The sequence below is a fragment of the Cryptosporidium hominis genome, assembly GCF_000006425.1.
Source record: "Cryptosporidium hominis TU502 chromosome 3 CHRO013049, whole genome shotgun sequence".
Taxonomy (NCBI): Eukaryota; Apicomplexa; class Conoidasida; order Eucoccidiorida; family Cryptosporidiidae; genus Cryptosporidium; species Cryptosporidium hominis.
In genome coordinates, this window is record NW_667413.1 from 1 (window position 1) to 27,070 (window position 27,070).

The 27,070-nt window shown below is 32.5% G+C and overlaps 10 protein-coding genes and 1 non-coding gene across 11 annotated transcripts; 4 read left to right on the top strand and 7 right to left on the bottom strand.

Moving 5' to 3' along the window:
- Nucleotides 1-18: 18 nt before the first annotated feature.
- On the top strand, nt 19-1,425 carry Chro.30081 (hypothetical protein). Its single annotated transcript, XM_662588.1, has 1 exon — nt 19-1,425. The coding sequence occupies one exon, from the start codon at nt 19-21 to the stop codon at nt 1,423-1,425; it is 1,407 nt and encodes a 468-aa protein (XP_667680.1).
- Nucleotides 1,426-2,586: 1,161 nt separating this feature from the next.
- On the bottom strand, nt 2,587-3,675 carry Chro.30079 (hypothetical protein). The annotated part of the gene is made up of 1 exon (XM_662589.1): nt 2,587-3,675. The coding sequence occupies one exon, from the start codon at nt 3,673-3,675 to the stop codon at nt 2,587-2,589; it is 1,089 nt and encodes a 362-aa protein (XP_667681.1).
- Nucleotides 3,676-4,402: 727 nt separating this feature from the next.
- Nucleotides 4,403-4,475, top strand: trnE. The gene has a single exon. It is a non-coding gene; the product is annotated as a tRNA-Glu (tRNA).
- A 523-nt stretch (nt 4,476-4,998) lies between these two features.
- Chro.30078 (hypothetical protein) lies at nt 4,999-9,288 on the bottom strand. Its single annotated transcript, XM_662590.1, has 1 exon — nt 4,999-9,288. The coding sequence occupies one exon, from the start codon at nt 9,286-9,288 to the stop codon at nt 4,999-5,001; it is 4,290 nt and encodes a 1,429-aa protein (XP_667682.1).
- Nucleotides 9,289-9,836: 548 nt separating this feature from the next.
- On the bottom strand, nt 9,837-13,355 carry Chro.30077 (hypothetical protein). The annotated part of the gene is made up of 1 exon (XM_662591.1): nt 9,837-13,355. One exon carries the CDS (start codon nt 13,353-13,355, stop codon nt 9,837-9,839), a length of 3,519 nt encoding a protein of 1,172 aa, XP_667683.1.
- A 632-nt stretch (nt 13,356-13,987) lies between these two features.
- On the bottom strand, nt 13,988-16,054 carry Chro.30076 (hypothetical protein). Its single annotated transcript, XM_662592.1, has 1 exon — nt 13,988-16,054. One exon carries the CDS (start codon nt 16,052-16,054, stop codon nt 13,988-13,990), a length of 2,067 nt encoding a protein of 688 aa, XP_667684.1.
- Nucleotides 16,055-16,411: 357 nt separating this feature from the next.
- On the bottom strand, nt 16,412-17,755 carry Chro.30075 (hypothetical protein). The annotated part of the gene is made up of 1 exon (XM_662593.1): nt 16,412-17,755. The coding sequence occupies one exon, from the start codon at nt 17,753-17,755 to the stop codon at nt 16,412-16,414; it is 1,344 nt and encodes a 447-aa protein (XP_667685.1).
- A 926-nt stretch (nt 17,756-18,681) lies between these two features.
- On the top strand, nt 18,682-20,334 carry Chro.30074 (hypothetical protein). The annotated part of the gene is made up of 1 exon (XM_662594.1): nt 18,682-20,334. The coding sequence occupies one exon, from the start codon at nt 18,682-18,684 to the stop codon at nt 20,332-20,334; it is 1,653 nt and encodes a 550-aa protein (XP_667686.1).
- Nucleotides 20,335-20,746: 412 nt separating this feature from the next.
- Chro.30073 (hypothetical protein) lies at nt 20,747-22,228 on the bottom strand. Its single annotated transcript, XM_662595.1, has 1 exon — nt 20,747-22,228. The coding sequence occupies one exon, from the start codon at nt 22,226-22,228 to the stop codon at nt 20,747-20,749; it is 1,482 nt and encodes a 493-aa protein (XP_667687.1).
- Nucleotides 22,229-22,746: 518 nt separating this feature from the next.
- Nucleotides 22,747-24,222, top strand: Chro.30072 (hypothetical protein). The annotated part of the gene is made up of 1 exon (XM_662596.1): nt 22,747-24,222. The coding sequence occupies one exon, from the start codon at nt 22,747-22,749 to the stop codon at nt 24,220-24,222; it is 1,476 nt and encodes a 491-aa protein (XP_667688.1).
- A 194-nt stretch (nt 24,223-24,416) lies between these two features.
- Nucleotides 24,417-26,999, bottom strand: Chro.30071 (hypothetical protein). The annotated part of the gene is made up of 1 exon (XM_662597.1): nt 24,417-26,999. One exon carries the CDS (start codon nt 26,997-26,999, stop codon nt 24,417-24,419), a length of 2,583 nt encoding a protein of 860 aa, XP_667689.1.
- Between the last annotated feature and the right edge of the window lie 71 nt (nt 27,000-27,070).

Consider the following 27,070-nt stretch of genomic DNA (forward strand, 5'->3'; position numbering starts at 1 on the left):
GAAAAGGATAAAAAAGAGATGACCGAAAAGGTGGAAAAAAAAGAAAATAAAAAGGTGGAAGAAGAAAAGGACAAAAAGGAGGATGAAAAGAAAGAAAAGGACGAAAAGGGGAAAGATGAAAAGGACGAGAAAGAAAAGGAGGGTGAGAAAAAAGAAAATAAGGACAAACAAAAAGAAAAAATTGAAATACCAAAAATTGAAATCAAAGATTCAAATTCTTCAACTGGTAACTTTACCGCAAATACAACCATTCCTGCAAATATTGGAAATTTGGTCAATGGAGGAATACCCTTGGACAAAAATACCAGAAAAAATTCAGAATTTCTTCAAATCAAAGATTCACAGGAAAAAGTGACCAATCAAACAAAAGATACCCCATCTTTAAACAATAATACAGAGGAATATTTCAAAGAATCAAACTTTATAACAAATATTACACAAAATTCTACACAATTTGATAGCTTTAATAATACTATTCTTTCAAATATTACTAATGATTCAAACAACTCTACGATCATAAAAAATAATCAACATGAAATAGAAGAACAATCCAATCAAGATCAAATGAAAATAGATTCAGTAAATAATACTGGAATCATTACAAAAAATCTACATAAAAAACGTCATCATATTTTAATTGATGATCATTATAATAATCAAAAACTTGAAAGTATTAACACAACAAAACAAGAACAAATTTCTTTTGATTTAGATAATTATCTTATCATGTATAATATAACATCAAGTGAAGATGGAACACAGAGATATATTCTAATATTAAATGAAGACGAAATTATTTTGGTAAATAAATTATTAGATGATATAGCTCCACATATTAGTCATAATACTAATACAAATAAATTACCATTATTTATGGAAGCTACTTTAGATGGAATTAATAAAGCTATTAATGTAAATAATAAAAAAACTACAACTATACAAACTAGCATTAAAAAATATTTTAATAATCAAAAAGGATTAATTGGAGAAAATAAAATAGTAAATAAAAAGAAAAGTAATGATTTTGTAGGTACTATTTCAAAATTTAAAATTCCAATTGAATTATTTCCTTTAAATAAAAATCAAATTATTATTGATATTGATCTAGTACAAAGCAATATCTCATTATTTGCATATATTAAATTGGAAACTGCTTCTAATAATCCAAATGAAATTTTAAGACTTTCCACAACTTTAGCTGTTAGTTCACTTGGAGTTGAGGATACTGCTAATACTGTAAATATACAAGTAAAAGATGAAAATAAAGTCAATGTTTTACCAACATTATTCACTTTAAAGAAGGAGAATCTTGAAAATATTGACGATAATAATAATAATAATAATAGTACTATGAGTCCTAATTATCAAATTTCGAAACATCCAATTCAGAAATCTTTCTGGAAATCAATTCTAAAGACTCATTAAAATAGAATTGAAAATAAGAACTATCGAAAAAATTTAATTTAATCAATAAATAACCACTTATTTACATGTACTTAATCATTAAATTATTGATTAGAAATATTAAAATTATATGTATCCACCCCATTTATTTAATTATTAAATCTAATATTTAACTTAAGTTTTTTTATTTATTTAAAAAACAAAAAAAACTATTTTAATCAGAATAATTACAATTTTAGTACTATTTGTTTTCCACTTATTTCTACTAATAATAATTTATTAATATCTTTATTCACACTAACATTTCTAATTTTTAATACAATTTCTACTACTTATACTAATACTATTAAAAATACCATTAAGATTATTCAAAAAGAAAAATTGACACGTAATTACCATATTTCTTTAAACGGTATATGCGAATTTATGTGGATGCATGCAAATCGCATGTATCCATATAAATTCGCATTTTCAAAAATTGATTAGTAATATAACATAAGAAAGTAAATCTAGTGAATAAAACAAATAGAATATATGAGATATGTTAAAATTTTCAAGTAAAAGATTTTATTTTAACTTTAAAATAACTATAATCATAGAAAAATAACTAGTAAAATTCATAGATTTTAATTGTATAATATAGAAATATAAACTAAATCTTGGACATACTATCAAATTCTAACTCATTCTCTATTCTTACTTTCTTCTTCTACTATTTCTCTTCCAGTTTAATATAATTCTTGCTAATATTCTCGAACAATAGTACAACGATTATACACATTTATTTTTCGATATATAACGAACTTATTAAAGTTATTACATAAATCCACTTATTGAGAGGGGAATAGAGAGAATGAAATGGATAAAAATGGGTGGGAATGGAATTAAAAGCTTTGAAATAATATTAATACTATAAACAGCTGATGCTATTTGTTGAATTATCATTGGTAATAGTATTGAAAGTAGTATTACCAATAATAATAATAATATTAGTATTAGTATTAGTAGTAGTAGTAGTAACAGTAATATTAGTTGTAGTAAAAGTAGTGGTAATAAAGTAGTAGGAATCATAGTAAAGACGGAATTTTTGCTGTAATATTTTCTTTTTAAAGAAAGAAATTGTCTTGCCTTGAAAAGATAGAAACCTTAATGTCCAAATTACTCAGTCAAAATAAATTGCAACTAATAACCTCTATATTGTTGATTGTAATAAGGATATTGTTGCCCATATGGATTATGATTCTGTTGACCCTGATAATATTGAGGATATTGATGATTATAATAATTCTGGTTTTGATTATTCTGATAATAGGAGTTATTAACAGCAGACTGTCCATTACCATAGTTTTGTCCAAAAAGTCCTGAATAACCCAAAAGCTTCTTTAACTCCTCCTCCTCGTATGTTGTATCCTCAATAACTTCAATAGCATCCACACAAATATCTGATGGTAATGCACAAACTGACCATAGAGGTAATAAAACAATCCAAATCATACCAAAAGCAGCAAAAGCAAAACCTGTTGACAAATCAAATGTTCTTGAAATATCAACAAAGAATAGTCTTGCAAACATACTACTACCTATTCCAAACATTGAAGAATCTCTAAATGGTTGTATAGTAAGACCACCAACAAGAAGATACCCAACAATACCAAGAACACATGTTAATGCTGAAATGAAATGAAGCATAAATATACTCTGTCTCACACGTCTTGTACGATAACAGAACCAAAATGTTAATAAAAAGATTGCTGCAAAGAATAGTAATATGATTGATAAAATAAACATTGTCATGATAACTGATGAACCAATTCTTAATAAGTGGAATTTATTACAACCAAGATTTAAAAGTTGTAATGTACCAGCTTCAAGACTACAAATAAAGTTTGTAGCATCCGAAATACTTAAATTATCCATTCTTGAAACTATAAATCTACACATCTTCTTATTTGCATCAAAACTAACAAATGAATCGCAGTTTGAAGAAACATGTACTGTCCATAATCCGAAATTTAAGTCAATATAATTATCTATTGGAAAAACTACTCTTGCATAATGGTATGCTGGTAATGTTAATGCAAAGAAAAGCCATAAAATACCAACAACTGTTGCTATGAAAACACTGAAAACTGGACATCCTGGAATCTCATATGGAGCAGACTTTGAATCATTTCCATTATTATTTGTATTATTAGGATAATAATTTGTTAACTGGCCATATTCAGGATAGTTCCTACCATTATGGTATGGAACAATTGAATTTTGCTCCATTAATATCTAAACTTTATTATTAACTGTTTGATAATTAAAGGAAATTTTCTTTTATTATTAATATTAAACTGAAATAAAATATTCTCTATTGGTTTCCTTTAAATACCCTTTTCTTTCCTCTATTATTACATAAATTTATCCAACCAGTATCAATTATAAACTTATTACTACTTATCTTAAAATATTAATTAATGTCCAAACAAAACTTTAAATGAATATCCTTCAAGTATAAAATCCAAATTTCTTCTTTGTATTAAGTACTTTTTTTTCAGATAAATCAATAATAATCTCTTTATCGTTTTGTTGGCCTATTACCAAAAAAAATGAAACTTAAATTAATTCTATATAATGCTCTAAACTCTTAAATTTAAACGAGTAGATACATATAGATATATTCCTTAATTTTATTTATTCCAAGTGATAGCGTCTACACCAATGTTTTCTTAATCAACCGTTAGAGATATTTAAGTCTTGACTCTAAAGGTCAATTTTGTATATTTAAATTCCTTAATATTTTTTTTTTCAATTTTTTTCCTTTTTTTTTCTTCCCTATTTGCTAAGTTTTATTCACCATTTTAATATTGTCATTCTAAGCCTTTAGTACTTCCCGCCTACTACCTCTTTCTCTAGAGGTAGTAAAATTTTTATATAACTTGCAGAAATTTACCGCCTAAGTAGACATCATGATATTTCAACTATACTAATTAAAATAATGAATACCTCGGATTCCGACGTAGTCTAGTCGGCTAGGATACATGGCTCTCACCCATGCGACCCGGGTTCGATTCCCGGCGTCGGAGCTCTTTTTGAAAAATACCAAACTAGAACATACAATAGGCTTTACTGACTGAATAAAGTCAAGTGTTTAATGCATGGTCTGATTTTCTTTTTCTCTTCTTATGAAATTGTCAAAGCCTACCTCTCCCCCCTCTTCCTTATCTACTACCTACTACTATCAATACTACTAGCACTTCTTATTCACATATATTTATGATATAAATAGGAAAAAAAACATATAAAACCAAAATTAAAATTAGATATAAATATATAACCTTAAGAATAAACAATACATAACCATACTAGCAAGTATTATAAGAATAAGAGAAAATATGTACTTACAAGTCCATGCATGCATGCATATATGCAAATAACAGGAAATGCGCGCCAGTTAGAGTATTCACCTATTTGGACTAAATTGGTCATCCATAGTACAAAATACAGAACAAAATCAATTCAATTCTACCATGTCTCAACTTGGTACCTCTATTTTCCCTCGTCTTTCTTTCTTTCATTCTCCCTTAGCAAAAGATTACTAAACCTCTATTAAAATATAAACCCGACATTTTCCTCAGGGTCTTCTGCAATTGAAATTGGACGATAGACTATTCTAACTCTGAATATAATATTAGTATCAGGATCGTATTCAACATGAATGCCTGAAGCATAGTGATTTCCTGAATCTGGAACATTTGATTGCCAAGTTACCATAGAATTATTATTAATTAAAACTTTCTTCTGCCTCTTAACGTGGCTAAATACTTTAAACCCTGCCGGAATACCTCTAGAATCAATAGCAACTTCAATATTCTCTATATAATCAGCATCACTCTCCAAACAATCACTAATTTCATCAAAATGGAACTTCGGACCAACTAGACCAAGATTTGCCTCCTCTAACCAAGAATTCCCACATTGAAGAGCTATTCCTTTAATGTGGTCTCCATCATTATATACTCTCAATCCTGTCATTCTTGAGTTCCTCCAATCTTCCCAAGTCATCCTTCCATCCAACTTTAGCCTTGAAGTCTTACACCAAATTCCATCCATCTCTAAGCTTCCAACATCTAATCCAATCCAATCTGTAACAATTGTTGGAGAACTTAACATTCCTCTCATTTCTTGTTCATTTGCTTCCTCTGATGACTCTGCTACTCCTTTTGGTAATTCAAATGGAGATTTATATTTCTTCTCTTCCAAATCTTCACTCCTTGTATCCATTGAAGTTGGTCTGAACAACGGTAATAGCATTGCTATTGGAGTTGTATAATCTCCTGTCTTCTCAAATAACAATTCAAATCCATACAACCCATCTCCTCTTGTTTTTGCTTCCACATAATAATGCTGCCATTCCCCAAACTGTCTTAGAAGATTTGTCTCAAAATAAAGTTTTCCTATACTATGAGTTTTATCAATTCTGGTTCCTCCTATTGCTATTATAAACTCTTTTTCCCTCAGTCCAAAGGTCTCCTCTACAAGAATATAATTATTATCTGAAACATCCCACATTCCAACTTGCTCATAATCTTCATCATTACAAGTAATCCTCAAACCTATTAATTCTTGTTTCTGTTCTACAGAGTTCCTCTTATAAGCCATAGTTATTTGAGTAAGTTTTGTTCCTTCCTCGCACGAATACTCATCTCCAGTACTTACATCTCCATTTGCATTTGCATGACCCCATGGAGTATTTCTATCAGTTATTGGGGCTGAACCTGGCCCTACTTGATTTGATCCAAGTACTGTTCTTACCTTTGGAGGAGGACCAGAATCCCCAAAGTTAGTATATATTGCTGATAAAGCTGTTATCATTCCTTTTCTTATCTCTACATCAAATCCACTCAAGAATCTATCATGTAATTTTCCCATCTTCTTCTTCATATGGTTTCTATTGAAAAGTTTTAATCTACTTAGTGATCTATCCTCTTTATTCAATACAACTTCAACCTTTTCTATTGGCTCATTCATTGGAATCTCATACCTGGCAATATCTCCCAAAGTACTTCCAACTGGATTTAATGGCTTACCATCGCATATTAAGGTCAAACCAATAATTGAATGAGGAATCTTTGTTGAAGTATGTACCAAAAGACCAGTTAACCTGCTTCCAGGAGCACAGAAAGTCTCTTCTGCATGAGATCCTCCTAATCCTCTACGTCCAAACCACTCCTCTCCAGGCCTGAAGTTCACAATTCCACTTTCTATTAACTTTTCCTCATTCAAAGAATCTTCTGATTCTCCTTGGATATCTGAAGCAGAAACTTGATATGGAGCTACTTCAATATCATTAAATGTTGGATAATCATCGTAATTTGCTTTTCTCTCAAGGAACCCAATGGAAACTAATCCTTCTGGTGTTTCCTGTCCAATAAATCCATATATTTCAGATTCAACATCACCTGATGCCAATTTCTTCATGATTTCTGTTCCTGTCTCACCAAAAGATGACTTTCTATTTTCTAAAGTAACCAGCATTATCCCACTCACATAGAAAGGCTTCTCAGATTGGTTCTCAACAAAAGATCTCGAGAAGAAGTCCCCAGATTCCACTTCAGCTTCAAATCTATCTCCCATACTACTTCCAAGTTTAGTCTTCCTCCATTTAGATCCACAACGAATTCTAAGACCAACTAACCTAGAGAAAATATTATTTCCCTCAATCTTCCTTACAAACCACATCCTAACAGCTGTAATAGGGATTCCAGGTGGACAAGATGTTTCAAGTACTACCACATCTGGATCAGATTCAGGTCTAACAGCTCCAAATAGACGAATACTAATGTCTTTTGCAGTAATTGGAGGTAAATCAATAGGAGTTGCAACCCTATAAAGAGGAGCAATCGCACCAATTCTCTCACTTCTAATCATCATAGCAACTCTGAATCCATATAATTCATAACTACTTAATACATCATGTTTGAAACGAAGATCAAAAAGATGAGGAAGACCAAGATCACCAAGATAAACCCTGAAATCCACAACTGGATCCTCTTCATGAATCAGAATATCATAAGTCCTCTTCTTACCTGCTTCTATTAGATTTGGATTCCCAATTGGCTTAAAGAACTCATCTCCACATTGGATTGCCAAAGAAACTAAGTACATTTTAAAGGGTTTTGGCTGAGTCTCACCCTTTCTCATAATTAAACGTAGACCTGTCAATGGAACACCTGTGGGACATTTGGTTTCCAGGATTGGACAATCCTTAGCAACTCTACCATAGAAGGAGCTTCTTGGAACAATCTCCTTCTTTGAAGAATTCCCAAGTGATCCAGTGTCTCCTCCTTCCAAGGGAGATTCAGAAACCTCCAAATTACCATAATCCTCCCTATCCCCTGCCTGACCCGGCTTTGGAGGCTTCTTCCAATGGAAACCAATTCCTGAAATAGCTCCAGTTTTGTCCAACTCGGCAAAGATTCCTTGTAGAATCTTTCCTCTTCCTCCCCCCTCTGATTTAGAGGATCTTATTGTAGGAGTAACCCAGTCATCACCCAACTTCTGTTGTCTACCTGTTGTAGAGAATACCACCAGACTTTGAATAAACTTTTCTGGTGATAAATGCAAAGTCACAGCACTAATCATACTCCCAACCAAGGCCTTATAATCAGTTCCTTCTGTAATTCCCAAAATAACTTCCTGCCATACTCTGTCACATTCAACTTTAATACCGACCAGGCCTCTATTTCCCATAAAAAATCCTTGTAATCCTGTGATCTTCCCATCGCATTTAATATCTTGGAAATCGTATCCTCTTCTACCATAAATAACTTGAGGACGAGACAGTATATCCTCAGTCTTTGAGAAGAGAAATCCTAAAGATATGGAGTTTCTGTATGCCAAAGTTGAAAAGTCAGCTCCCCTCCATTTACTTCTTGGATATCCTGAAATCAAGATTCTGAATCCTGAAAGCTCATATCCTTCTGGAGCAGACTCTACAACTGATGGTAAATTACCTCCTGCCTTACCCAAGAAACTCAGATGATTATTCTTGGTTCTCAAAGTTATTCTTCTAATGAGGTATATTGGACCTTTTTCCAATGCTTCTTCTTGATTATCTATATACACTAATCTTGGACCTTGATAGGTTGGTATAACTAACTCTCTCTGGGACTGATGCTTTACTGGGTTTAAAGTTTCAACAAAAACCCTAATTTTGACAAAAGGATCCTCTGGACGCGTCAAAACAGTGTACTTTTTCAAATTTGGGCCAACATTTCCCATAATCCTACTCCATGTTGAATGTTTAGATCCTCCTTTTACTCTTGTATCTAAAGGAGAAGAACATAAGAACTGAATTCCACGTAGATCTTTCCTTCCTTTACTTTCAGGATTGGGAAACCATGCTCTAATACCTATTAAACTCTCATAAGGTTTACAAATTATATCTAAAACTCTTGGAATTGGTAAATCATCGACTTGAATTGGACCATAAATACGAGTAGGGCCTACATAAGCTCTTGGAGCCTCTAATTCTGGACTCAAAGGAAGTAATGGTGTACCATCCTGGTTTCTTAAGGGACCCCATAACCAATTATTAGATGTGTTGTCCCATTGCCAACCCTCAATTGGAATTTGCTTATTTTCTCCATTAATACGATCCCAGTAATTGGAATCACTAATTCGATTAAAAAAGTAATGACCATAATCTTTTGGATAGGAATATAAATATCTTTCAAATACCGGAGGTTCTTCTCTAGGTGGAGACAAACGAGATGGAATCCTTTCTTTTTCTTGATACCTTTTTGGGCTTGTTTTTAGAGATTCCACTCTAACCAGCTTTCCCCCACCCCATCCTTCTATAAAAATTATTAAAAATGCCAGGAATAACGCTTTCATTATCTTTTTCCTGCACTTTTCACTTTTTCTCAATTATTTTCTCCAGACCTACATGCAATTTCCCGCCAAAACGTTAGATCCGCCACCTAATTTTTAGATCTGGGCTTAGAGATTTTAGGTTTCAGGGAAGGAAATATTTGGAGAAAGAGGAAGAAAAGAGGGGAAATGGAGGAAAGAGAGAAAGTATGGAGAAAGAGTAGGGATGAAAAGGAATTGACACTGTTATTACAAATTAAAAATTGTCTGGACTATTAAAGATGTGAGACTTAGGTTGAACTTGGATTTGCTTAGCTCGGTTAATTTGTTTGAGATTTAGCAAGGGTCAATGTACTCATTTTGTAGAGTACTATGGGAAACAGTTAGGTGAACAAGGAGAAAATGTCACCCAGTTTCCGAGAAGAGTTGTGAAATGTAGGTAGAATTATGCTTGATTGTTTATTTTGTTTTAAACTATTTCTCATTCTGGGCGAAATTGATGTAATAACTGTAAAAATTGGAGATTCTTGAGCAGTAATTTCCTCATTAAAGGTAATATCTGAAGCTTTAAACTAGTCGAAAATGGAGGTGACACAAGAAGGAGCAATTCTGTAGACCCAAACATTACCTTCTCGTTTGTCTAGCCTGGTAGATCTCTGGTAAGCTCTTTTCCTGCTCACCACCAGTTCCCTCAAATCCTCAATGACTTCTCTGTTTAAGTTCCAGTTATTATGACGCATTGTCCCAACATTTTGTTCAATGAAACTCTGGTCAATTACATCCATATCTAAATAGTTGAATCTTTGTTCAGGAGTATGTCTATTTGCATATGGACTGGAAGTATCCAAAATTCCGGAACTACTTGCTCTTGGAGAACCTTGCCTGGGACTTTGAGAGGCGTTGAAACTGTTAATTAGGACCTTAGAAGGGTAAATGAGAGATAATGCGCTATCATTTCTTGGTTTTGATTCTTGTGAAGCTCTATTCTCAGAATTAGGGTGATTTTCTGTATCCAATTTTGATCCTGTTGCTCCTATTTTCTGATTGGAAGAGAAGTTGATTTCATCCCCATAGACGGCCATGTTTGATGTAGAAACTGTCTTCTTCAAGCTGCCTGTTAGTTCCACATCAGAAGCTCTATATTGGTCAAGATCGTTGATTTGGGATTTCATTCTCTTACTAAAGCTCCCGATAGCTCCGTAATGTAATCCAAAAACGTTGCAGCCGAGAGCTCTCCTACCCTGAATGATTTCACTCCACTTTAGAGCACCATCTTGGCTATCACCATACATAGTAATTAAATTACAGTATTGCCTTAACATTGGGAAAGCTTTGTTAATAAAGTCATCCAAGTAATAATCAGGATTTAAGAAAGTCATTGAAACGATTTGAACCTTTTCATTAATAATTGGATTAATCTCATCTCCGAACTGAGTCTCAGAATGACGAAGACCCAAATAATTTCCAGGATCAATGCTTGATCTATGATCATGCTGTTCGCATCTTTCAAGTAGATTCTCCGATAAAAGCTTAGGGAACGACTGGATGAATAATCTAGTTCCCATTGAATGAGTCATAATGTGGATATGTCGAATTCCTCTATTCTTTAACCCTAAAATGAGTTGGTAAAGTGAATTATGAGTGTGAGGACTTTCTGCACTCTTTCTAGCCTTGAAATACTCTAAGAAGGAATTTCCTGATGGCCAAGAAAATACCATAGGTTTGATATACGAGGGAAAGTTGCCAAAAGCAATCATCTGTCCAACTTGCCTTAAAGCATCCATTATTGTGTTATTATACCCATGAATAAATATCAGTGCCTCAGCTGCATGAAGTCCATCGCTATGAATCCAATTCTTGACTTCCAACTCTGGATAGTATATGGTATTATCCTGGTTTTCATCTAAAACATCTTTTGAGAAGACGGAATCATTGCAATATCTATCAACTACCCTAACTTCAACAGATTCCAAGTACCTATTGTCTTGAGGCCTATTTAGAGGATGCTGAGAAGCTTTGATAATGGAGGAGCTCGAAAATGAGCTTGAGAACGGAATAAGCCCACTAATGGCATCATTCGGGCCCAAAATTGTACTCTTTAGGTTGTTTTCGCTTAGTAAACTCTCAGGATCCTGGTTGTTCAAAGCCAGCCTCGCTCCTGTTTGTTTTGTATAACGTAATACTTCTGATACTGGAAAGTATCCGGCAATATACAAACCCCTTTCTGCATCAACCAAAATAGTGACTTCATTCTTAGGGTGGATTGTAAACATCGGAATATGTGGGGATAAATTTTGGAAAACCCACAGAAGAGACAAATCACGCTCCTTGTCCTGTCTGTTTTGGTTCCTTCTTAGCTTTTGTCTAACTTTACGAATCATGTGAACTCCTTTTTTCTGTAAGCTTAAATTCATTTCACTTTTGCACATCCCTGATGACAGTTTGGGTTCTACTTCCTTTAAATTTTGCTCATTTCCTGACGGTATATCAAATGATAAACTATTTAATTCATTTGACTCCATCTTATCACTATTACCTTCAATATTATCTAAATTAAGCCTAACCACCTTTTTAGAATCTAAAATGCCCTCCTTCTTCTCTAGTGTGGTCTTCTTATCTTTGTCTTTTTTCCTTATTTTCTTAAACCAAGAACTATTAAACACTGCGCCAACCATTTTCTTGCCCTTTTGAGTTGTATCATCTAATGCTGCCTTTCCTTTAGCCCCAATTCTCGCAAAGATTGATCCGCTTCTATTCATTCCTATTGACGGAGCCGGATAAATATGGCATAAAGGAAACCCTCTAAAGAATTGACCAGAGACACTACATTCAATATCTGCATAACCATATAGATTAGGAGTCAAATTTGCCTCCGTTCGACAGAATCCTAGCTTCAAACAAATAAAGCCACTCCCTGATCTACACTCTCTTGTTTTAAATGGTCCAACAGGATGCCCATTCTTCCAAAACCCGACGAGAATCTCACCGTAGTAATCATCCTCCCTCCATCTTCCAAAACCATGAGGCCTTCCTTCCTCATTAATTTCTCCCAAATACCAACTATTTATGCTGCATCCCTGATTTTTCAAAGAATTTGGTCTTCTACCTCTATCCTTTCTTGTTCTAAAAGTTAAAAGCAAATCCAATCTTATCGGATTCAACTTTTTCAGTAGCTTTCTTACACTAAACCTTTTAATCTCAATGAAATAACCAGAAGCTAATCTGATATTCTGGTTATCACTTTCCGTATCCCAAAACATTTTTGTATCGCTTGAATATCCTTTCATACCTTCAGAGCTCGTCTTGTCCTCTGACTCGCTTTTTTCACAGTACTTTGAACTTGTATTCCTCGGACTAATATTTCTGCTCCCATCAAACCTCTTTCCAAAAGAAAGTAATTTCAACTCTACAGGCTCAATATTTACAAATTTCCAAGACTTGAGGAACCAAGGATGCTTAAAGTAATATACAGCTATGATTGGTCTTAGTTTTGAGTAAAAAAATGAAACAAAAGAAATTAAGAACTGTAACGTAATATATATGAGTGGAATTATATTGTAAACGATCAACTCTCCATTACTCAAAATATAGTCACATTTTTGTAGAATTGTTGAGTTTTCTGAATCTGAAATTGTTGTCCTCAAAATAAATAATAGAAATGTAATAGCTGTGTATAAAATGCTCAATCTGAACGAGTAAACTACTCCAGTCTGGAACTGAGTCATTAGCAGCCAAAATGATGTAGTCACTATCATTCCGATTTCCACGCACAATATTATCAAATTATATCCCTTGTAAAATAACCCATGTGCTGCTATATCTCCCAAATTTGGACATGAAGAAAAAAATAGCAGATTTGAGAAAAATCCACAAAGTACTAACAAAATCAAAGTCCAAGCCCTTGCAACATCTCTAAATACTCCCTGGTGTTTTCTGCTAAACTTTCGAAATTCCATATAACCTACTGTATCCAAAAAATTATGTTTTATCTCTTCTATTAACTTCACCTCAGAGTCCAAAAATTGCCTACTTGAGCGGAAAACATCTGGAGATGGCTTTTCCACAACATCTCCTGCTTCTATTACGTCCATCTTTTTTGCAAATTCACCTCTTCATGTTCTGTCAACAAATTACTTTTTTTGTGTTTTTATTGCATATTAAATTCTTCCCCCTCACTACGCCTTGTCCTCAAGCGCCTCTTGCATGCATATTTCTACAAAAGAAAAATCCATTAGAAATTTCGACTTTACCTCTCCCAAAGAAACTACTTTTTTGACACATTTTCTTTATTGTTTCAAACTTAAAATTCAGAAAATGAGTTCTTTCATATTAGAATCCCACATTTATTTAATTATTTGTTATTAATCATTATAAACATATATTAACATTCTTAATTCCTCCTCTGCCCGCCAGTTTTTATTATTTGCATGCATTGTATTTTTTTACCTTGAATGCATGCAAAAATACAGGTACATGCAAGTTCTATATGTCCCTCAGAAAATTATTAAGAAATGAATAGTGAATAGACTCTAAATAAACGTTTTGAGAAAAAAATTTGATCAAATTAAAAGATTATAAATTACTATTAAGCGACTTTCAATCGCCGGAAGGTAACAGTCGAACTATTCGATTTCTATATAAGAATTGAATTTAAGGAAACATTTTCTACTTAATTATGGAAATTGTAACTAGATTCACAAAACTTTTTTACAAAAAAGACTCCTCACTTTTGCTGCTTTAAAATTATATTCCCAGACTTATTATCTACCTTATAATACTTATTCTTTTTCATAACCATTTTATTTTCACCATTTTGCGAGGAATTAAACTCTATCTCGTCCAAAGATACCCTTGAACAATATCTTTCGTATATCTCGCTTTCCTCAGAATTATCAAACTTTTTCACCAAAATTTTATCCTTGTAAATATACAATATGATTGCCACAATTAAAAGACCCACAATCACTGAAATCCTGAATATCAAATAACCACTAGTGGTCTGGGATTTTTTAAAACTCCCAACTGTTCCAGGAACATATATAAAGTCTTCATCGGATATTGATTCTCCAAGAATATTAGTAGCATCGCTATCTTCTTCAGTCTTCTTTACTGTATCTATTGATTCCTTCACAAATTCTAAATCTTTAATTAAGCTTTTTAGCTGTTTGCTCGAGTTCATATTAATCCTTCCCGAACGGTTTGACGTTTTTAATATTTCACTTGCTACGATCTCATAAATCAAGGTTCCAGCTTGGGATGCTGAAAAATACAAAGTCTGGCAGTCGTTACTTGTACTCTTAAGTTCATCCAAAAATACGATTGACTTTCTCACAAAAGTCATATATCTTTGTTCTATCCTTTCTAAATAAAGGTTAAACTCAGTATGATCCTCATATAAGCTATCGTTCTTTTTAATTTCCTCCTCAAGTTCCATATTTACTCTTGAAGTAATCATATCTCTAAAAATTAAAATATCCCCAGATTTTTTTACTTTAGGATAATTTTTCCCTTTCCAAATCTCAATTTCTTTTATTAAAGATAATAAATCATTCTCTAGCTTTGTTGAAATATCCCATTCTATTGGTAAACGAGTTAAAAATCCACTATTCTTCTTCCCTAATTTCTTACTCCTCTTGCTCTTTTTATCCAACACTATCAGATCTGTCTCTCCATATTGTTTTATCCTATCAAAAAAATTTATTAATGTTTTTCGAATGTCTAAACATTCAATCTTCAAATGAGTATATAAATATTGCAAATCATCCAAAACCAAAGTCTGTCCCATCCACCTATTCATTGCTGTTGATAAATTATCGTAAATATCCAGTAGTTGATCCAAATAAGATTCATTTAATAAAAAAAAGTCGATTCTATCCTTAATCTGGTATAAGTATTGAAGAGAAGTTAATGAAATTGAGTGTACCATTGTATTACTTGCTGACTTATGTACTTTATTCAGAAAACCTTCCGAATCTATTATTCCTACTGTTAAATGAATTCTCAGCCAAATCAATTTCTGTTTATATAACAAGTTTATCTGTTGAATACTATATTCATGAAAAAGAGCCAATAATTTATAATTGCTTAAATGACCATCCCAAAATTCGTTTGAGAAATCTGAATCAAAGTTTTTCACATCAAACTCAGTTTTTTTTGGGGTCTCCATCATAATAAAGTGATTTGTTATACTTTGATTAATTTTTCTTCTTAACTCACCATTTTTATTCCCTTCGTTCTTATCTACAAAGTCTAATATATTTATTAAAAAGTTCCACCTATATTCAACTTTTTCAAGTATTTTTACATTATTTAAAGTTTTATAATCCATTAGCTTTTTTCTTATTTCCTCAATTTCATTATGGATCTTAAATGCTCTTTCTAAACCAAATTCTTTAAAATAAATCAAAAGATCTTTTTGAAAATCCTGAAAACTTTTAAATTTATTGTCTCCAGTAAATTTAATATTGTATTTGTCTCCCAAATTCAATATATTTTCTTTCATAGAATTCTTTATCTCATTTATTTCTCCTTTAATACTTTCAAACATCCACAAATTTGCTGTTCCTGGATATTTCTCAATAACAACATCAAAAGAATTAAATAAACTTGAGATAACCTGCTCTCTACCCATCATCAGAAATAATTGAGGAATAAATGGATAGAATATCTCATCTATTCCTGTAGCATAAGAAGCTACTAATCTACTAAACTTTTCATTTTGACCCAAAACCACCTGAATAATCAGGAGAACCAAAGTTAATGTCCAATACCAATATTTTGATTTAATCATAAAAAAGTATCACCTTGTTGAGAATCCAATTAAATTATACTCTGCATATGTGAATATAATCTTAATTAGTCAAAAATTGATCTATTTCCTTATAATTATAATTGTCTCATCATATGCTAATTATATTTAAAAGAGAATTTTGTTACAAAGTATTGTGCAAGAAATAGAGCACAATATTTCAGTATTTTTTCACACTTTAATTAATTTCCTAATAAATTATATATAAGTCACACAAATGTACACCACAGTAAAATATGAAAGGACAAATTAAAGGGGCTCAGTGGAAATGCACACAAAAATATCAAAATTGACAATTAATAATTAAAAAAAATAGCAAATATAAATGGGAAAATTCCACTATTTTCCGAGTTTAGTTCTTTTTTTCTTGTTAGATTTCTTTTTGTTTTTATGATTGAAGGATTTTCCATACTTTCTCTTCTTTTTTGTGACTTCTGTAATAGAATTAAGCCCTAAAATGGACCCATTTTTATCAATTTGGGGAATCCCAATTAATACCGGTATAATAATGAGAGGATAAGCATTCTGAGAATAAGGATCAGGCTTATACCTGAGGAGGACTTGCATTAAGTATTTGAACTTTGCAGTATTCGTGATATCATAGTAATGGATATGAAAGAATGAGTGCTTTTTAGGCTTGAAAAAGCATTTAAGACTACTTTTTGTGAATTTAGCTTTTTTCTTTCGAGAAGAATCCCAATTGCATTGAGTTGTTCCCAAGGCTAATTTGGAATCAGCTCCTCCAGAAGAAAGAGATTCTTGGAAGGAATGAATGGTTTTGCTAAACTTTGAAAGCTCTTGAAATGAATCATTTAGATCTGACTTACGGAATTTCTTTGGAATAAGTTCAGAAGAGGCTGAGACAAGTACAATTTTGATTTTTCTTGATTTTTTCTTACATAGATTCATTAGTTTATTGTAAGAGCTTTTGGTTACAACTAGAAGAGGTTCACTAATATAAGTTGGTTGGTACCTCCATTTTTCTGCTAAATAAATAAGTACTTCTGCTGAATTAAGTGTTGATATTAAAAGATTGAATTGACTATGAAAAAGTCTTCTTGCAGCAGAATGTTTGAGACTTAGTATTTTCTCAAACTCTCTAAGCTTAAGTAAAGCCTTAGATTTGCTTCCTCCAAACTTATCAACATACATCTTGGCAAATTGAGATCTAATTCGTGAGGGACTATACTTTTTGAAGATGAATTTTCTAAATCTCCTTTTTAGGAGCATAGAGAATGATATCAAATACTCATTAAGCAATGCAAGTTCTTCTTTTGAGTACTTTGACAAGATTTTATTGATGGAAAAAATATTTTGAGATCTTTTTCCTCTTCTAGATGACATAGAAGTTTCTGAATATGGGCTTTCTTTGTATTTATTATCAGAAGATCCAATAATTTCTTTTCTTTCAACTGAGTAATTATTTTCGGAAATCATATTACCAATTGTTGATGGTTCATTTGGATCTTGAAAATGGTCAGGAAGAACTTGGCTTTGCGTATCAAAAGTTGTGTCCTCTAGGGATTGTTTTTGGTCAAAATTTAGCATTCCCAGGCTACCACCTGAAAGCTCAGTAGAGCTTTCGGGGATTTGAAATATAGAATAGTCTGAAAACTCATCTCCAGCAGCATTTCTAAGTAAAGCCAAGGCCAAAAACAAAAATAAGGATTTTAACTCAAACATTATTTGATTTTCTGGAACTTCAATATCTGCAACTTAGTAGCATTTTTCAACTATTAGATTCAATTATATTTGTCTGCACTCCTACAACTATTTTTCTGGCTATTTAAAGTTCTCTTCTTTTTAGATTTTGTTAGTTTGCCAGTTTCTTGCAACTATCTTTTTTTGTTTAACCTTTTAAACAAGTTTTTTAATAAAAAAAAATTCATAATTCAATACCGGTGTGCATGCAGTGTGTATCGTAGTCAACATTTTGGCGGGAATGACAAAATAGAAATAATCAATTAACGTGGGATAAGAAGAAATACGAAAAAGAATCATATGCAACCATATTAGAATAGAGACTATGGTTAAATTTGAGAGAATTAAAAACAAAATCAGAAGAAAAAGAAAAAGTAAGCTGGGAGTTTGAATAACGATAGCTCCTTTTTTTTTCTTTCAACTTGTATATTATTTTATTATGATCTAGTAATTTGGGCGCGTAATTTGAGATCTCATGATTAATAGAATAAATGTTAGATTAATATTTTGAAAAGGATTATAAATAAGACTTAAAATATAAGAAAAAAAAGTTAGGAATGAATGAATAAAAAGGAATACTGACAAATAAGGTTGTTATTTTTGCCGTTGTTGAGAAGATTGGTGTGTGTCACACATACCAAAAAACACTTTTATGCACGCATGTTTAAAAGGGAAATCAAAGGTAAATGAAAATATTAAAAACAAAGATTAATTAGCGAAATTATACAAAAAAACTAAGATAATAAATTGTTAAAAGAATTTTTTTAGTAATTTAACCAGAAACAAGTTCACAGGATTGTTATCTTAGAGTGAATGGCATATAATATTATTTTTCAAAATCAATATATAATTGAATTTTATATGGAAGCTTAATAATAGTAAATTTATGTCTATTAGTTAGGCTTAAAATGAATTTTGTGAAGGAATTCGGTTTGGTTCTGTTATTGCTACAACTGATACTATGGATTACTTTAATTCAGGAATTATCAATAGTCAAAGCTGCCGATTCTAGATCTGGAAACAAAAGTGGTCTAAGAAAAAGATCTGGATTAACTCCTCAAGGTACTTCAAAGGTCTCTTCAGACTCCTCGAAGAAGGAGTCCAACTCTGCTGGAGAAGAAGGCATAAACTCGGTTGAGGAGTTGAGAGGTATCAATCCAATGAAAGCACATAGTATAGGTAGAGTTGTGGAGATTTGTAATGGACAAAATGTTCTTAAAGGAGAAAGCAAAAAGAAATTCTTCTTCTTGAAATGTGAAAGTGATAAGAATCAGAAGGTTGTATCTGTTCCACAAATTAATCAAATTACCAAAAAAGCTGTAGAGGGTAGTTCTGAGAAAACTGTTTTGGTGAATTGGAAGTTGAACTTGGAAGGAGCAAATTCAGCTCTTGTATATGCAATACTCTTTGTTACTTCAACATTACAATATTCTGTTATGGAAAATTGCTTAGTACTCCCACGTAATCAAGTTTTAAAGGGGGATCCAAAAAACCCTGATTTAGCTCAAAAATTATATGACTGTTCTGTGGGAAGCAAAGTACAACCAATCACATCCTTTCATATCTTGGCAAAAATTGATACCTACTTTAACCTTCGCCCTGCAAGACTTTACAATGAACTGGAGAGAGCTATGAGGATTTCTCAATTAAGTTATTCCTATAAAGCAAATTCTAAAACTCCTGAAGTCAGAGTGAGTCTCCATCCCAAGTATTATGTCATTAATGATAAAAATGGGAACGAAGTATTTAATGAAATGCTTTTCATTGAAAAATTGGATGCCATTCCTTATATTAAGGTTATTGTTGTTTTAAAGGATGAAAACTTATTACATGATTTATTAATTGGGAAGGAATTCCAAGAGCAAAAGGCACAGGTAGGTAGATGGTATAGAAGAATGCTTAGAGGAATATGGCTTCCTTTTTATACTGCCGCTATGTTCATGTTACAAAATGGTAATAAAGTCCATTGTGATTTGCATACTAGAAATATTATGATTTCCATTGATCCAAACTTTGGTTCTGATAAATGGAAGACTATTAATACAATGCTTGAATTAGCTGCAGTTACTCCAACTTCTATGAAAATTATTGATATCGGAAATACAATTTCTATGAACAGTCATGAAATCCAATATGAAAATGATCCATGTAGAAAGTATGAGAGAAGACCATATGAAGATATAGGTCTATTAGATTTTAGAATTTTAGACCCGCTTACTGCTCCTGCTAAGCCACCAACATTTCTACCGGAAGAAGAAAAGATTTTTAGTGAAGATGTTAAGCCTGATGATATAAATAATATAAGGTCGCTCATTAAGTATTATAACATGAAGCTTAGCAAACTAAAGGCAGCTATTAGAAGCGTCCATCAGTGGGAATCATGTAGAGTTAAAAGAGTTAACAAAAAAACTAGAAGATTACATCAGGAAATCGACAAATATCCCTGTAGATTTATCGACCAAAAGCAAGCTTTATTAGAAGCATGCAAGATACTTAAACGTTATACAGCCGAGCAGTTCATGGGGGTTCCATCATGTAATTTTAGCTCAAGAAGAAAGTAAGAATCACAAAAGTTTCAATAATTAGGGTTATTCTTAGAAACTAGTAGTCTTTTTTTTAATATATTATTAATCTAAAATGCATGCATGCACTATATACGTGTTAGTAGGAACAAAAATCGGTTCTACATAAAGTACAAATAAATTACATATAGTATAAATATAAGTATAGATACCCTGCAGTATATTACAAAATTCTTAATGAGTTGATACGACTATTATGCGGAAAACCTCTATTGATCTTAAGAAGTAATTGGCAAATTTTAATTAACCAATCGACATCTCTCGAATAATACAACTTGAAAATATTGTCATATATATTACAAGCAAAGAGCTATTACACCGATAATTCTCACACTAAATTAACTGGAAATATTAAAGCTTCGAAGATCAATTCCAAGGCTTTATCTAAGATTTACTTGTTTTTTCTAACGTAAATCATTCTTAATATGAATAAAATTACAAGGATTACAATGGCGGCATACATGATAAGTTTATTCGCAAGATTGTAATCTCTTTGTAAAACGTTCTCCAGGAAGTTCTGCCAGTAATTGATTGACATAAGGGAAGCAAATGCTGAAAGAGAAGCTAAACCCTGGACAACACCAAAGCTTTCGTAGCCAAACACACCAGCTACAAAACTATAAGTTAAAGAATTAGCAAAACATGTATAAAGACCAGCAAATACATTGGATAAGATTTGAGGGATAATGTTACTCACAGACTTGAATCCTGCGCAGAAGTAAGCTCCAATAAGTAATGCAATTTGGTACTGCATTGTGATAATAAGTCCATTATAATCTACAATGTAACCCCAAGCAAGAGATAAGTAAGATGCTAATGAATATACAACATTTCCATAATCTGCAGCTTTCTTAGCACTCACTTGGTCACTAATGTTCATCAAACAAGTACTTCTGAAGAAGAGTTGGTAATGAATTCTGGATAAGGCAAAGAATAACATATAAATAAAGAAGGCAATGAAAGGTAGCGAGAAAATCTTCCTAATGCAAGAAAGTTCTCTGTAACCTTGAATTCCATCTTGTTCAATTTCTTCAGTTTCATCCTTTTGAATAAGATCAGTGGTTTCATCTTCAAGATTGCGCGAATTATTGGAGTTTTTATATTCCATTCTATCAGGTAGCTTACCATATGGGAATATAAATGCATGGTGAATGAGTATTATTGTTTGGATAATTACCATACCAGTCATTACAGTCTTGGTACCACCAACAAGTTCTGAAAGCTTATCTTGAAGTAAGGGGAATAATAGAGAAAAATCCATACCAATTGTAAGAAGCATTCCAACAGTGTTCTTGACCTTTGGGAACATCTGCATAAATCTGGATCTGGATGCAAAAGTGCATGATACAGAAATACCAAAACATATACCAGCAAAATAATATGCATAGGAAGAGAAATGTAATAAAAACATTAAGGTGTATCCAAAAATAGACAAAATATGACCTATCAATGCACATGGGAGTAAACCAAATCTATCAATTATAGAACCTGCAATCATATGACCAATGAAAACTGCTCCATTAGCAACGGACATAACATTGTTAATAGTAAAGAAAGCTTCTCCTGACTCAAGCATCTCAGGAGCAAAAGAAAATCCACCACTTTTAAAGAATAGTTCTCTGGTTGCATCTGGATTTTGAATATGACCTGCTGTTAAAGTTGCTGTAAGTGCAATAATTGGAAAATAAATCTTTGGATTCTTAATTATGGATTTAAACGGAATAACTGTAGGATTTTCCTTTGTTCCGAACATCTCTCTGAACACTCCTGGATTTGACTCATTTGAATTTTTTCCAAGAGAATCTCCTCTGCCACTTTCAAGGCTTCCTCTTCGTCCTGAAGCTCTACGCTTATCCGTTTCTGAGCTAGCCATTATAACTCTTTATAAAAGAAAATTTTAAAAAAATTATTTATTAAAAAAAAATTCTAATTTCTTATTGCAATGTCAGATTTCTCTATTTTTTCATTTTGTGATATTTTCGTTATTTTTTTTTTGCCTCCTTTCTTCTTCATTTCCCACCGTCTCAATACAATGGTACCTTTGGATTTGGCGCCAAAAATATGGCGCCGCGTGCGTATTTTATTTATGTAATATTTAAAATGTTAAAGGAAAAAAACGGTTTTAACTAGAGAAAGTATTTATTTAAGGGAAATAATGGAAACAATTTCATCAAAAAGAAAACCTGTGGCTAAACATGAATTCTATATTTTTTTCCAAGTTTTCTCCTAACAAATTTAACAAAAATCATCTAATTTGGATCTAAATCTATTAATGCAAGCATTCCTGCGTTATCGTTTAGGCGCCACGGTATCCACTATATAAGAAAAAACGAAATAAAGAATTTTTGTCAAGAGGATTCATAAAAAGGAGCTTAAGCTAGACACACAAATATGATGGAAAAACCATTTACTTGTGAGAATCAAACCAAGTCGGGATTTTCCAGTACCACATTATTATTATTTTATGTGGTTTCCGCACCAATGGTGGGAGCACCATATTTATTGCCATCTGCTGTAAAGGAATTATTAATGAATAACGATGCATATTACTGGCTAGATCCTGACTTCAAGCTAACTACAATGAATAGTCTATGTTCTCTTGGTACATCTTCACTTCTATTATCAGGAGTTTTGGGTGCTTATTTTGTGGATTTATTTAATAATAGGAATACAGCTATTCTATCAGCAGCATTTCACATTATGGGATGGATTTTCTGCTTTTTTTTGGATAAAACTTGGTTCTACTTTCCATATATTGGAATATGTTTGTGGGGAATTTCTACACAACTTCTAACTTTAACAAAGACTTCTATTTCTGTGTTTTATGATTCAAAGAAACATCTTGTTGTAGCAATGGTGGGAGGTTCTGTTGGAATGAGTTTCGCTTATATGCAAATCATGGTTAATTTGGTTCGTTATATTTCTTCTAAAGGTATTGATTTCCATTATTTAGGAGTTAATCCTACACAATTCATTATAATTATTAATTGTTTCTTTTCAATTCTCTGGATGATTGGATTCTACTTTATTATTCCTAAACATCCTTTTGTCACTCCAACTGTTGACTATTGTACAAGAGTTTCTATTTCCAGATCTCAAATCATGAACTCTCTTACTGAATTTGATCATGAGGAGCGCCTTTCATTAATTAATAGTCAAATGATTGTTGAAGTTAATAGATGTAAAGAAGATATTCCTTATCAGTGGACTTTAACATTCAAAGAGCAGCTTATTTCTATTCCAACCATTCTTTTTACTATTATATACTCTTTAATGTGGTTTGTCAGGCTTTACTTCACTGTGAATATGAAATCAATTCTACTTGATCAGACTTCTGGAGACTTACAATACTCTGAATCTATTATAAATATATTTGGTCTTTTGCTTGGAACTACATTTATTGCAGCTATTTTAGTGGGTATCTTTGTAGATCTAATGGGAATCTATTTATTTTTGGTTTTGTTTGTTGCATCTTCTCTATTAATTTTGGTCCTTTTTGCCAACTTTATTCCGTACTGCTTCTTATCACATTTATTTGGAATTGTCATTTGTGTATTCTGCTATTCCTACTTTATTGGATGTTCCTTCAGTCTCTTTACTTCCGCATTTGGTTATACTCACTTAAATTCAATTCAAGGTATTTCTTCCACAATTGCAGGATTCTTTACCTTAGTATACAATCTTTGGGACTCTTTTATTCATAGAAACTACAAAGATAACTTCTTCTTTCCAACTATTATTGCAATTATTATCAATTCCTTCATCTTAATCCTCTCTATATTTATACTATTATACACAAAACGTTGGAACTCCCATAACTCTACCTACTTCTTCTCTATTAACAAAAAGACTTCTTTAATTAAGTGATTATATTATAATTAAAGTTAAACTGATATTTCTAAGACTACTATATTCTTTCTATGGCTAAGTTTTTGAGTTAATTTTCACTACTAATCCCGGTATATTTCATGTTTATAATTTATATTATTAATTTAAAATTATACTTTTTTCCCCTTTCTTCTATTCCCTTCTTTTATTCCCTCTCTTTTTCTTTTCAAATTTTATTCTCCAGAGTTAGACCCTGAGACTGACCTTGAGTCTGAACTTGATAAGTCAGTGTTGGATCCAAAATCCAAAGATGATTCAGACTTGAGGCTAGACATTTCTGCTTGAGAATTGGAGTCTAAATTCGGACTATTTTCTTGTGCTAGAGAGTTAGAATTATTTTGTTCGCCTTTTGTAATACTTGAATCTGTGCTATACCCATGTTCGTGTCCATTTGATAATCCCTGAATATTTTCTGACTCTGAATTTGGCTTTGTTGATATTGATCTCTGAGATTCAGAGACATTTGCTTCCGAATTCTCCTTTATAACTGACTCAGAACTCATTTCTTTTTGAGAAGACTCACTTCCTTGACCTAAACTTCCACTTGATAAACTAATATCGGACTTTTTCTCAAGAGAATTACTTAGTTCTGAGCTTCTCTGAGTATTTTCTATAGACTCTTTGTATTTACTGGGTTCTTTCTCAATATTTGAGACTAAACGAGAGATTTCATTATCATTAACCCCTCCAATAGAGGAAGGAGCTTGGGAGATTGGAGAGATATTGGGTCTAATATCTGGAAAACTAGGAGCTTGAGGTATTGTAATACTTGGAGGAACTTGTTTATTATTGTTAATAAAAGCAAGACTTGCTCTGCTCATTTTCACCTCTACCAGGTCCTCATTTCTAATTTGTTGCATAGGAAGCTCAATTCTCTGAAGTTCCTCTCTGGCGAATAAGAACACAGATTCATGGATATAGAATTCTTTCTCTAAGATTCTCGGAGAGTCAGCTCTATTATTTGGTGTAGGAGGAACAAAAATAAAGGATGGCTTGAAATTAACATCTGGAACTATGGAAGAGTGTTTTCTTGAAATAGAAGCTGACCAGGAAGTGAACTTAGATATCAATTCCTCAGCAACTCCTTTTAATGCTGTTAGTAATTCTTTAATCTCAAATTTCCTCTGCTCTGAAAGATTTCCTGTAATCCTTGGATAGATATGAAGATTCATAAGTTGCCCTTTTGGAACCTTGACTAGAGTAAATTCATTTAGATCCTCCGGTTTATAAGGCTTTACTATAGTACTAGTAGGAGGTGGTGGTGGTAGTATAGGATTTGTAACAAATACCGAAGAATCACCCTGATCCACAGAGGCTTGATCAAAGATTTCGTTTGTGGATGTTCCTTCAACCTCGGATTCTTCGGATGGAGGTGATTCTGGAGAGAATTCTTTCTTTTGAGACTCTTCTGTCACAACTTCCTTTGCACTTGGTTCAGAAGCAGGAATAGATGGGGGAGTAGGTTGATGAACAGATTGATGAATGGGTGGAGGAATGGATGGATTAGATGGAGGAATATAGACAGGAATTGGTGGTACAGACTCTAATAGGCTTCTGCTTTGTTCCGAATATTTAGATTCAAGGTTTGAAAACTCTTCATTTGGATTAACAGAAGTCGGAATTTCAACTTCCTGCTGTTTGAGAGTTGGAGAAACTATTGGAATATCTGTAATTGGCCATTTGTCAAGATCATTAGGAATTCTACTATTTTCCCTTGCCCAAGCCAAAGAGCTACAGTCAAGCTTAGTGGGATCTATTTCAGAGATCTCACGACAAATAGTTTCAAGATTTTGGCCTTTAATCCTTCCAGATAAGTCTGTTGAGCTTAATATATTCTTAAAGATGTTCATGACCTCCAATTGATCATTGCATTCATTTATTTTGGACTGAGAAGCTTCAATTGACGATTCTGTCACAGAGTGTACTCTACTTCTCCCAAGTTCACTAAACCGAATCAAAGGAGGAGATAACGTATGGAGAACAAAGTTTGTTAGTGAATGTACGTTTTCTTCATTTGGCCCAAATTCAAGAAATTCATCTAAAATCTTTCCCATATTCAAGCTCTGTTGGTTTTGGCTTCCTAAATAAACATATATGGACTTTAAGTCTATTTGACAAAGTTCCACTCCTCCTACCCATAATGAATTAAAAGCAGAAGCTAATGTCCAAACAATGTTAATCAATAAGTTTGAGTTATCTGGAACAAACTTTGAGAAATCCACGAGCTTTTGGATTGAAATATTTCCTAAGTGTTCATGCCATACTCCTGGAAGTACTGAAGCCTTAGACATTTTGGTGCTTGGGGAGCGCGAAATAGAAGCTGAAATTGATGAATCCAACAAATCTGAAGTTTCTTGAATTATACTCTCCTTAGTTTCTATCTTAAATACTGGAGGAGTTAGTCTAATATACTCTCCAGAGTATGGGAAATACTTAATGGAAAGTTGAGTGTATCTTTTAAGCTCTCTTTCCCATTTTGGACCCATTAACACGCTTAAGAAAAGCAGAGACTGTGGTTCCAATTTTTCCCACTTGATTGAAGATCTTGATGGAGTTGCAATCATTAACACTAAAAGATTTCCTTGTCCTAATTCTTTAGGAGGATTCATGACTGAAATAGAAGTTGAAATCATATTTGATCCTTTTCCATAAATCTTCAAAGGCGGAAGTCCAATTTGAGTCTTAATCTCACAGAGGAAAGATCCATGAGGTTCTTTGTAGCATAACTCTTTGATCTTATTGGCAAAAAGAGTCATTTTTGAATTCACAAATTTATTGATATTTTGAGGTGAAGAGTCTATAAGAAGAGATGAGATTTCATCCTTTG